Raw genomic sequence first — 12,936 nt, forward strand, 5'->3', positions numbered from 1 at the left:
TCTGTGCAGTTGCCACAGGGATGCAAAGGAATTTTGAAGGGGTAGAAATGTGGTTCATAAAACCCTGCCCTAGACTGTGCTGTTATGCAATGTAGTATAGGTGGGTGAAATATAAATATGGGATTTTCAAGAGTTCTTAACACCAACCTAACTGTCTGTGGTGCTGGATGTTTTTGAAAGTCCTGTTGAGTCTTGTAGAACTAGTGTACAAGTCCTTGCTTCTATAGAGTGTGTGTCTTTAGCCATAGCTAAATGTACAGAATACCTTGATATGACACTTACTTTTTAAAACCATGATGGAGTTATTTTTGAAAATAGAAAAAATTGCAAATCTTGTTCACCTTCCACATTAGAATCAACAAGACTACTAGTTTGTGCAAGCAGGATTTGATCTATTGTGTTAAAGCAGTTCAATAGCAATAAATGAAGCCCAAATGAAAAGATACCCACAACTAGTTAATGTTCAGCAACTGGCATTAAAAGGACACCATTATGTAGGCCCAAGATTTACGGTTTGTAAAAATAAAATTGATTAGTTTAAAATCTCTCCATTCTAATGGAAACAGTTAAAAAAAAAAAAAAGAAATAAACATTCCCATTAAGTTTTAGCCATTTGAAATGTGTAGTATTGTGCTAGTGGATGTGAACCTTGAAGCAGACTATAAATAAAAGTGAAACTGATGTGTTTTTTCATTGTCCAATCTGGAAGGATTCACATAAAGAGTCGAACAGTAACTTTCAAAATTAGTAGTAACAGAGAAGGCTCTTTTTAAATTGAAACTTTTAACCTGTTATGTTTCCTATTTTTTAAGGAAAGCTTTAGCCTGTGCAGTTTTGGAAATCTGATCAGAGCTCAAACAGCTGGTTACTTTAGATGTGTCTCTGAAGTCTCAGCCACGTTTGGGAAAGGAGGAAAATATTTGCTCATTCAAAGACTGATCACACACATATATAAAATCAAAACTTATTTTTATGTATTGGAGAATATTCTGAGAGTCAAGACTAACTTCCATTACTAACCACACGTGGAACTCTGATGATGAGGTTCTTAACTCACCACAGCACTTAATGGAGCACTTCACAGTGCACATAAGGATAAAATCATCCTTATCCTCCTCCTCATAAGGATAAAATCCAGAGTGCATCAGTGGTGGGGGCTGGACTCAATGACCTTTTGGGGTCCCTTCCAGTTCTGAGAGATAAGTACATCTCCATATATTTATTTATTATCAGAATATTTTCATGATAAAATACTTTAAGGTGTTTCATTTTAATTGAAAGTACTCTGGGTATGTTGATACATATGGCAAAGCCACTGAATAAACTGGTGACATCCTCATTCTGGCAGTGACACATAGCTTCTGTCACTTTAAAGATATCTTTTGTTATATACCAACAATTAATGTTGAAGACTTGGTGTATGATTCTGTTCAAAACTGCATGTGATTACATCTTGTTGCTTTTAATTTTGTCTTGGTTTTTTTTTCGGATGGCAACAGTTTACCCCAGTTATCAAAAATTGTCTTTTCATCATAACTTTTCTGCTGAACTTCATGATTTAAAATAACAACCTGAAACTATCATGTGGCCCTGGGAGGGGTCCATATAAAATCATGATGGCTACTTTCTACAGCCTGCATGTGTGGCTTGATTTTTTTTTTTTGTGAGATATAGGTATTGACAAAGAGAGCCTTGATTTTAAATCTTTTGTGATAAGTTTTAAGTCAGCCTTTGAAATGAAAAATAACTTATTGAGATAAACAAGCTGATCTAATTTATTTCAGGTCACAGTATTCACAAACTCTCTAGTTGCAGTGGTTTTCAAACTCTGGTCCCTATATCACTGGTGGTCTGCAGAATGCTGGGTGGTCATGTGCTGCTGGCTGTCCTTGTTATCAGCTGCTAAAATGAAGACACCTAAAAATACTTTTTCCACCTAAGCATTTGCTATAAACTCCATAGGGCTGTTAAATTTGTGAATGGAAGACAGGGTGGGTTGATTTAAATCATGATTAAAATTTATTATTTAAAATCAGCAGGAAGGAAACCTTGATTTAACTAATGTATTGTAGTTGTGTTTTGCATTTTCACTTTTTTGTTTTTATAAAGACAGATTTGATTCTCATTGACTGGTAACATTAAAACATTGATTTGCAACTAAACATAGCTTTTACACTAAATTTGGTACTTTTTTGCTAACCAGGAAATATACTGTATCTACACACATTTATTTAAGCAGTTATATAGTTTAACAGATTTATTCAGGTTCTTATTGTTTATATTTTTACTGTGTTAGAAAATGGTGAATGGTTCATTTTACTAGATTAATTTTTTACTTGTGATTTGATTTGTAACAAGCTGTTTGCGTAGAAATTGGAATTCTTTTAAAATGCACTAAACCAGGGATCTCAAACTCAAATCACCACGAGGGCCACATGAGGACTAGTACATTGGCCCGAGGGCTGCATCACTGATACCTTTTTATATACAGATACAAAAGCCTGCCCCAACCCCCCCACTCCATCCCTTCCATGAGGCCCCACCGCTTCCTCACCCCGATTCCAACCCCGTCACCAGTCCCCACCCCAACTCCACCCCCTCCCTTCCCCTATTCCAACCCCTTCATCAAATCCCTGCCCCTGCCCCGCATCTTCTCCGCCTCCCTGAGCACGCGGCTCCCTGCTCCTCCCCCCTCCCTCCTAGAAAGTGCTAAGCGGCGCCAAACAGCTGTTTGGCAGCAGGAAGTGCCTGGAGGTAGGCAGAGGAGCAGGGACACGGTGCACTGGAGAGGGACGAGAGAGGGGGGTGGCAGGGGAGGGGAGCTTGGCGGCCACAGGAAATAACTCTGGGGGCCGCGTGTTTGAGACCCCTGCCCTAAACCAACATTTTTTATTTTTTGTATTCAGTAAAATCACTGTAAATGTGCTGGTTACACCAAAGGGGGCAAAAGCTAATTAAACATGCTTTTTTATTTAAAACTGATTTTAATAAACGGAGGAGATACTATCTGTAGTTAGTGAATTGAACTGATTTTCTGGTGACTCTGTCCTTCAAGATTTTGTAGAACTAGTAGATCTCATCATGGTTTGTTTTTGTTTTTTCCCCCCCTTAGACATAAGAAGAAAAACTTTCCTGCTTTTTCCAACTCCCATTTGATTTTCTTAATTTTGAATGAACTAGTCATAGAACTGAACTAGTTGAATAAACTAAAATGAAGAAAATATTCTTTCGGACCTGCAAAACAGGCTGCTGCTATTATTAATAATAATTAATTAATAATTTTAAAGCTGGTTTAGAACTTCAACAAACTCTGAGTCCTGGTGCTTATCCAGTGACTTCTACTGGTTCAGTGATTTGACTTTTTAAAAAAAAAACTTCAGCAGCACACGTGAGTTTAGGCCTTAACATAAATTGTCATAATTTCAGATTTTAATTTATTTAGGTTTATTTTAAAAAGGAAAACGTGTGCAATTGTAAATGGTAAGAGAAGTGGTCTGTGAAACTCACTCCCTGTCAAGATGTGGTTCATGCTGAAGTCTTTGAGAACCCCTCCTCCAGCGTCATGTACACAAATTGATCTATGTTCTGTAATAACTTGGATGCTGCCAGTTTAGTCAGATGCTGAAGGCTGTCAGCACTTGGATATGTGGGGGTTTTTTGTTTGTGTTTTATCATTCCACTTTCACATCTAGACATGTTTAATTGTTGTCACTTACTAAAAACAAATTTTCTCTTCTCTCTTCCCGCCCCCCCTCCCCCCCAGGTGCTGGACTTCAATTTGAAACACAAAGATCACTTCTGTCAAGCTGGAATGTTAGTTTCAGTTTCTCGAGACTTCAGAAAGCCAAAGGGAACAGTATAAATTCAGGCAAACTTTCGGTGCCCGTTTATATACAGGATCTGCTGAGTCCATTTTTCAGGGGGCAATCTTTCCTGTTTCTTCAGTATCCAGCGTGACTGAGTTGATCACCATGAATGTGACAAGCCTATTCTCCTTCACAAGCCCGGCAGTTAAGAGGCTGCTGGGATGGAAGCAAGGGGATGAAGAAGAAAAATGGGCAGAGAAAGCTGTTGATGCATTAGTTAAAAAACTAAAGAAGAAAAAGGGTGCTATGGAGGAACTGGAAAAAGCATTAAGCTGTCCAGGTCAGCCCAGCAACTGTGTTACAATTCCCCGTTCCCTGGATGGCAGGCTTCAGGTTTCGCACCGGAAAGGGCTACCACATGTAATTTACTGTAGAGTGTGGCGCTGGCCAGACCTCCAGAGCCATCATGAACTGAAACCACTGGAATGCTGTGAGTTTCCCTTCGGTTCAAAACAGAAGGAGGTTTGCATCAATCCTTACCACTACAAACGGGTGGAGAGTCCTGGTAAGTTTTTTTTTTTTTTTCTCTCTCTCAAATCTTATCTAGACAGTAACATACAAGTCTAGTAATTAAAGTTGATCAGATGGCTGGTATCCTATTAAACTTGAGCAAATATGAATGTCACGTCTGACTCCTCATAATTTCAAAGAGAAGTGATAATACAGTAGCTTGCTCTTTCACATGCTGGGGCTACAAATGTGTGTAAACGTGTTCCATGGCTATACAGAAGGATGGCTGAACACAGGACTGGGAGTCAGGAGGTCTATCTTCTCCTAGCTTGGCCACTGAGTTTAATATTAGGTAAGTCGTTCACCCTCTCCATTCATGTTTTATACAGGCTTGCAGATTAATGAATCCTAAAGTGCTCTGAAGGTCAACATTAGTCAGGTAACTCTTTTTTTGCAAATATGGCTGGATGTGCAGAATTAAAAATAAAAATACAGGCAACCATTTGGCCAAGTCAGAATTTTCATTCTCAGACATCCTTTCATCTTTAGATTCTTGAGGTTTAGAAGGGGGACAACCAATTGGGAGGATGGTATGTGGCTGTCACTGGGTGATTCCACAAAGGAATCATTATATTTATCAGTGGAATAGCACTTTAGGGCAGAAAAGTGTCTTTCTGTGGAATCAGCAAAGAGTCTTGTGGCACCTTATAGACTAACAGACGTTTTGGAGCATGAGCTTTCGTGGGTGAATACCCACTTCGCTCCAAAACGTCTGTTAGTCTATAAGGTGCCACAAGACTCTTTTCTGCTTTTACAGATCCAGACTAACATGGCTACCTCTCTGATACTTTCTGTGGAATGTAGCTCTGTGTACGAACTTCATAGCAGTGATTTGGACCTTCCAGATCAGAGCTTAACTCTAGCTACTGGCACAATCTTTACTATAGTTCTGTAGTTGCCTTTCTGTATTCTTTCTAGAAAGGCTCACAATTTGGCTTATAATGCTTTAGCGACCAATAGTTTACTTTCTAAATACACATACATAATTGTAAAATCCATTTCATGCACTTTACAGATGTGTTGGTCCCCCCCTACACTCTTAAAATGTAAAATCCTTGTTTGGCACCACCTCCTTCTGTTCTTGCCTTCTCAAGGCACTAATCCTGCGAACACTTTTTTTTTAAGCACAGGCTTTATTTGCTTGTGTGAATAGTCCAATTCAGTTCACTGGAAATATTCACATGAATTAAATTATGCATATGCTTAACTATTTGGGGCTTGTCTACACAGGAGGCTTTAGTCACCACTGGTGTAGCTGTACAGATGTAGTTGCACCAGTGACAATCCCTAGTGTGGCTGCAATGCACTAGTTCGTCATGGCTTATATTTGTGCAGTGCATCTATACTAGGGATTTGTAACAGCAATTATATCTGTATAGCTACATAGGTAGCTTAAAAGCTACAGTGTAGACAAGGCCTTATATTTCAAGGTGGTTTTTTTTGTTTGTTTTTTGCAGCTCTGTTTTGTAATGTGCAATGCATATTTATGGTGCTATATAATACATACTTAAATGCTGAAAGGAAATATTTGGAAACAATCCAAACAGCTAAACTAATACCACAACATGCACATTTTATGCAGCAGAAGCTTAAAGGAATGGTCCTATGTGAGAAAGCTAGTTATAAACTCTTAAGTTTTCTGTTCTTTAGACATGAGATATTAAAATGAGCAGTTGTCCCTGACTATGTCCTTTATGCATAGACAGTTGGATCAGATGTGTGTTCTGTATCCCAATGTACTGAAGGCTTGGATTCCTTTATATTTAAAAAAATAAATAAAAATCTTAAGTCATTGAGCAACAATAGGACTTTTGCTATTAGGACATGTTACTTAACATTATGCTAACTCTTCTTGATTTAATGTTGGCAGCAGCTTACTGGTTTGGTGTTTGAGAATCTTCTCATCTGGTTGCACAGTATTTTTTTTTTTTTTTTAAAAGAAACTACAAAAATGTCATGATGCTGCAGCAAGATAGGCAAATAAAATGTACAGTAAACCCTCCAATGTAACATCTAAAATGTCCTCAAGGTTGTATCTGATCGCTTACAAGCCATCCATTTACTTACCTTCCTGCATTTAGTGTCATAGTCACTTTTATTCAGTTTTGTTATTTTAAATAGTGTCTTCAGGAAATAAAGCTAAGATTGTACATTCTGAGTCCTGGACACTCCATTTAAAGAAATGTTATCCAGATACAGTTAAATATTTGATTGCAAAGATCTTAGTTGAGCAGTTTATTTAAAAAAAAAAAAAAAAGCCCCACTTTACTTTCTCTAGTTCTCATCCTAAGGAAAAACTACACTCTTGATGAATCACCTGATAGGCTCCAGTTTCTTAAGACATTTTCACAGCTAAAGGAAGGGCAGGATATATTCAAATACGTAGGAGGCCATGGAAATGTTCAAAAGCTCACACAAGCCTTATGCAGTCCTTTCAATCAAAATATTCTGGAAATAACTGCTGAACAGAATGCAGTTTGAACTTGAATTTGTGCTTGAATGTTTTGCCTGATCTAAAGGCCACTGAAGTCAACTAGGGCAGTGGTTCTCAACCAAGGGTATTCGCAGAGGTCTTCCAGGAGGTACATCAACTCATTTAGATATTTTGCCTAGTTTTACAATAGGCTACATAAAAAGCACTAGCAAAGTCAGTACAAACTAAAATTTCATACAAACAATGACTTGTTTATATTGCTCTGTATACTATACACTGAAATATAAGTACAATATTTATATTCCAATCTATTTATTTTATAACTATATGGTAAAAATGAGAAAGTTAAGCAATTTTTCAGTAATAGTTTGCTGTGACACTTTTGTATTTTTAATGTCTGATTTTTGTAAGCAAGTCTTTAAGTGAGGTGATACTTGTGTGTACACAAGACAAATCAGACTCCTGAAAAGGGTACAGTACTCTGGAAAGGTTGAGAATCACTGAATTAGCGTATGTCTCCATAGCAGTTACACACCCATGGCTGGGTCAGCTGACTTTGGTTTGCAGGGCTCGGGCTGTAAAATGGCAGGGTGGACGTTTGGGCTTGGGCTGAGGTCTGAGCCCAAACATCTACCCTGCAATTTTACAGGCCTGCAGCCCGAGCCCTGGAAGCCTGAGTCAGATGACCCGGGCTGCTGCGGCTATTTAATCATTGTGTAGACAGATCCTTAGTCTTTCTATTGACTTTGGTGGAATTTGGATCAGGGCCTTCTCCCTGAGCCTCAGTTTCCCATCTGTAAAATGGGGAGATGTCCCTTCCACTCTTCCCTTGTTATAAAAGGAAATATAAAATTATGATGGACACAAGGAAACTAAGTGTTTTATTATCATTATCAGTAGTAGTAGTAGTATTACAGTAGCACTGAGAACTCCTAATCATGGACTAAGACCCCTGTGAGCTCAGCTCTCTACCAGCACCCAGTAGAACAGAAAGAGCTTACAATCCAAGTAAAAGACGAGACAACAGATTGTTTCCTTGTACTGTCCCATCTCTCTGTATCTAAGAGACAATATTGTTTAAACATTCAAGAAAGCCATGCGGTGGTGGAAGGTGTAAAACACACTAGCTGAGTGAGCAATATAAGATGATAAATGGCATGTTAGTTCCATTGTTTTCGGGGGTGGAATACTTGGCTTTCTATTTAGGAGGGAATCAGTTAAGGGAAGTAGGAGTGAGGGGAGCAGTGCAGGGGAGGAGAGGGTAAGGACAGACAGGAATGGAGCTCAGCAGAGGTGAAGAGAATGGCAGTGGGAGATCTGGCAGTTTATAATTAAAATAGAGCACTGTTCTGAGACCTGTGCAATGTCTAGACATGATAGTTAAAAAAATTCTAGCATGGGGGTGTCAGGAGGAAGAGGGATGGATTTCATGTTTTATTACAGCCAGTGGGCTGGGATATAAACTCAGGACTTTGTACTCTCCTCAATGCACAGTTGATGTCCCATTGATGTTTGTGGGATGTTTGCACAGAGATTTAAGGGAGAATACAGCTTTTCTGTATCAACTGAAGTTGTATATATTATTCAGTATCTTATTGGCCTATTCAGTACCCTGAGTGGTTGGGTTTTTTGGTCTGCTCCTTTGTTTCTCTTCTTTTCTCTGTTTCTGTCCTCTTCTGTCTGTCAGGTTTCCTCAGTTGTTCCCTCTTCATTTTCTTCCCTGTAGCTATCTTCAGTTCCTACCCCCTTTAAGGTTTTCACTCTCACTTTCCCTGTTTCATCTCCTAAAATTCTCAGGAATGACTAGTAGATGGTGATGATGATGAAATGTAAGCGGGGCCAAAATTTCACTACCTTGTGTGAGCTGATTTGGCCCATGGGTCATATGTTTGACACCCTTCCTCTAAAATAACGGTGAAGGTTTTTACTCATATGGACAAGGTGCAAAGTAGGGGGAATTGTATACTTGTGTGTGTATATATTTTGTTACATTTTCCATTTCAATATCCTGTTTGTTTTTTTTTGAAAAGCTAGTTCATAATAAAATAAATCTGCCCTTGATATGTATAAAATCACACAGCACTCTACACTGGGGAATGAACGCCACAACTTTTTATCGACACTTCTGCTTTTTAAAACTTGTGGTGCTAACGTGATACTTATCTCTTACATACAAGATGAACGTATAGATTTTAGAAAATACCTACAGATTTGAAAATCTCAATTCTAACTCCAGATGTCATTTTTTTTACTTTTTAAAATTAAAATATCACATTCAAATAAGGTTGTTTTTGTTTTGTTTTTGTTTTAAAAAAGCAACAACCAGGAGGCTGAAAATATAACAGTTGACTGTTATGAGATGCTGGGGGAAGGGCAGGAGAGGAGGCTCCTGGGAATTTCAAGCCTGGAGAATCTAGGTTTTGTTGAAAGCATGCTTCTTCATAGACTGCTGAATACATATGGTGGTATAAGGAAGAAAATGCTGAGGGAAGCTTGTCATCTGGCAAATAGATATAATTGTTGGAAAGAAGTACCTTCTACAAGCGTGTTGGAATAGCTCAACTGTTGTCATTTTATGCAGATTCATTTGTATGCTGCACACTTGCTAGTGCAGACAATGGTGTAGTTAATGGCTATATCAAATCTGACTGGCTGCTTTTGGCAGGGCAAGGCAAAGCTTTTAAGAACCTCTTGAAAAAATCTGACTGGCCTATTTAGCATGACTCAGCCTGTTTTTGCCTCTGCCTCTTTAAATTTCACTCCTTGATTTAGTTAAAGTTGACCTAAAGGCTGTTTTAAAAGCTGGGATTATGTTTTGGGACAGAGAAGGTCAAGGGTTTATTTTTTCCTTCCCTTGGAAATATCCTTGGGGAACTTGTTTGGGGGATCTCAGAGCCTGTTGTCCACTTTCTTGCCATAACTGAAGGAGGAGAGGGGTGTAATGAATCTTTAACCAAAGCTTCATTTCTCCCAATTGCTACTTAGTCTTTTGAGTTATATTAAAAAAAAGTTTTTACACCCCTATAAACTGGAAAGTTTGACTGAAAATCACTTTTACTATCTTGTCTCTTGCATTTTCATTTCACTAGTTTTCTGGTCATCATAGTCATCCAAGCTAGACAGGACATGAATTTCTAATGTATTTTAAAAACAGGCAGAAAAAATGGTTTAAAAAAATCAGACTTTAGGTTGTCTTTTATACATCATTCTGAAACTTTAAAAACAATAGTCATACTCATTGTATGGAACAACCATGAGAAATAACTGGAACATCTATTAATTACGTGGATGGGAACAGGAATGGAAAGTAAAACAGCCAAATGAGTTTGAGAATCTAAGCTAATTAATTTGCTAGCAGAAATTTCTAATCTATACATTTATATTTTAACTTTTTTTTCTGATATTTACTCATGTGAAGGAGGGTGGTTATGTACAATATACGAAGTCTTCCTTTTTGGCAATCCCTTGCACTTTTGACTTTCTCCAAAGCTGAAGTGACCATCAAATTCTAAGGACTGTTGAGAATTTAACATTCAGTCAGGCTAGGAAAAAACCTGTTGTCCGTTAATCCAAGTAAACCCAATTCCTGCTCTGAATGATGTGGGTGGTGGTTGGTGGTGGTGGTATTTTTATTGCAGTAGTTTGCAAAAGCAGTTGATGCCCTGTTGAATTAGGCACTGTAGATGCACATGTAGCGACATAAAACATAATTACTCACAACTAGTTGCGCAAATCGTTGATCTGAACTTCAAAAATCCTATAGGTATTGACTGGCTCACTGGTACATTCAATCTGAGGCTGAAAATAACTAGTCTGCTTCTGCTCCAGTTTCCTTGTAATTACCAATAACAAGTGGATGAAATGGATGATTAGCTGAGCTGGCCTATTCCTTTTATTAAACTCTTCCTCTGGCTCTGTGCAACCAGTTGTGGCCTGTGCCCTAGGCTGAGGAGAGTTGATATGACTAGTAATGCATGGGCCCTGCCCAAATTGCCATATGAAGCACAACTGCCATTCAGTGGCCTTTACTGGGAAACTGAAGTAAGAGAGCAGTTTTTATATTCTGTCTGAAGACAGATGTTCCAGTCAGTCAGCACACCTGGGATTTGAAGTGCAGGTCAGTTAAGGAGAGGAAGCAACATCCTAAATGTATAGGAGGCTTCTTGCTGCCTTAGCAGCCAGAGGTCTGACTCTGAGAAATGGTAGCCATGTCATGCTGTCTTCATCCCCAGCATGGACTCCTCTCGTGCCCTCAGCATGGTTTTTCAGATTTGGCTTGATGATTTTCCTGAGTAATTTGCTGTCTAAATCAAGCCTGTATAATCGGAGACAGATCTGTGGTGTGCTGTGTTAGAGTGAAAAAGTATTTGTTTTCTGATCACAAAGGCAACCCTGCGATTCACCAGAGAGGAGAAAACCCTTAAGTAGTGACAATCTTGGTGACGGTCTTGGCTAAGCCAGTTTGAGATCCATGCTGTCCTGAGATAAATCAACTTTAAAATGTGTCCTAGCTTGCATTTTGCATCATGTTTCATTAAAAACTTGTTCATGTATGCGTTAAAAATAATAAAAGAAACTTGTGCTGTGCCTCTGAAATTTGTACCCAAACTAGATTGTTTTTTCCCCCATCCCCTTATGGAGATTTAAAAGGTTTTCTCTCTGGTCCTAGGACCAGTATTTAGAAAACTTCACTGGTCCTGAAACTCTTTCTGACCCTTTAAATATCATTTCATTCTTACCTATTATCTTGCTTTTTTCACTGCACTTCAATTCTGATACAGTTTTAGCCAACCTAAAATCAGATCACTAAAATTAGTGCCTTATCTTTTGAACCTTGGGTTCCATACTTAGTATGCAGTTTCTGTTGGTGTGGTTTTCTAGTGATTCTCAAGGTAACAGCTGCTAAATTTCAGAATTGAATTTGGGACCAGGAGAGAAGTTAAAACAATTGGCAAACTTATTCTTAAGCACTAATATCTTGTGACTTATCGGGCTAGTGTAAGGATTCCAGGACTGATCAGTAACTCCTGCCTTCTTCCAGCACCTGGGGGAACTCTGATCAGCACTCGGTTCTCTGCTCTGTTTCCGGCCAGATGGGAAAGCTTTGATCAGGAAGACTAGAGGGAGCAGAGTGGACCAGCTGTGTGCAATACTCCCATACTGCCAGCTCTTTTTGAGGGGAACATTAGACAGTAATAGAATTAGAGGTGGGGGAGGAAAGCAATGGGGAGAGACTATAAAAGAACAAGGGCAAAGGAGAAGCTGTTGCTGCTCCAGTCTGGAGAATGGAGAAGGAAAAAAAAATGAAGTGTCCTTTTCAAAGACTGAGAAGATAAATTGAGTGGAAATCATCCAAGAGGAGACAAGAAAATGGAGACAGGATGAATTAGAGGTGGAAGAAGAAAGGGATGGGAAGGGGGGTTGGAGACAGGGAGTTAGTCACTAGCTGACTTAGACCATTTTTTCCTTTCCTTGTTTGATTTGTCTTAGTGAAATTTCCCCCCCCCCCTCTATTAGGCATCCTATAGCTCTGCAAGTTCAGGGATGGGAGACTGCAGTGTGTCACTGGTGAGAGGATTTGTCATATTGCTTCATAATATTACTGTTGGGCGTAGCTTTAAAAATAGCATGCTGCAACAGGTGTGTACAATTCTAGGATGTTTCCCCAAAATAGCAGACAACTGCCAGTTTGTTTGGCAAGTGCTATTGAGCTTTCTTCATCAAATTTTTTGCCAATTTCAGTTCTAAAATGCACCACTGAAAACAATAGGAAGGGGGGAACCCAATTTGGGGGAATATTTTTGCCATTCTCCAATGTGAACCAGAGAAGGGGATCCCATTACTGATGGATTTGTCAATAAGAATAAATCCTTTTAAAAATTAACCAAATTCCTGTCAAATGTCACTCCAGACTTGAAGTTGCAAATCTTTTCACCTATATGGGAACTTGGTAGTGCTGCTTACAGGTGTAATGAGAAGCTTGATCACTTTAAATGTCCTCAAGTTAACATGCACTGTCAAACTATTAACTATCTGGTACAGAACTGTCAGAATTACTTTTGCCACAAGCTAATAAGTGTTGCTTTAATCATAGGCATGTAATTAGTGCTGAATTCTGGAGGCACT

At 38.8% G+C, this 12,936-nt stretch overlaps 1 protein-coding gene across 1 annotated transcript in view; it reads left to right on the forward strand.

Moving 5' to 3' along the window:
• The window catches only part of SMAD1 (SMAD family member 1), a 72,497-nt gene that overhangs the window by 26,879 nt on the left and 32,682 nt on the right, over nt 1–12,936 (forward strand). The window contains exon 2 of the mRNA XM_045019244.1: nt 3,764–4,371. Within this exon, the coding sequence (XP_044875179.1) occupies nt 3,972–4,371 (400 nt within the window). The 5' untranslated portion in view covers nt 3,764–3,971. The remainder of the gene's footprint in view (nt 1–3,763; nt 4,372–12,936) is intronic.

The sequence above is a fragment of the Mauremys mutica genome, chromosome 5, assembly GCF_020497125.1.
Source record: "Mauremys mutica isolate MM-2020 ecotype Southern chromosome 5, ASM2049712v1, whole genome shotgun sequence".
NCBI classification, from domain to species: domain Eukaryota; kingdom Metazoa; phylum Chordata; order Testudines; family Geoemydidae; genus Mauremys; species Mauremys mutica.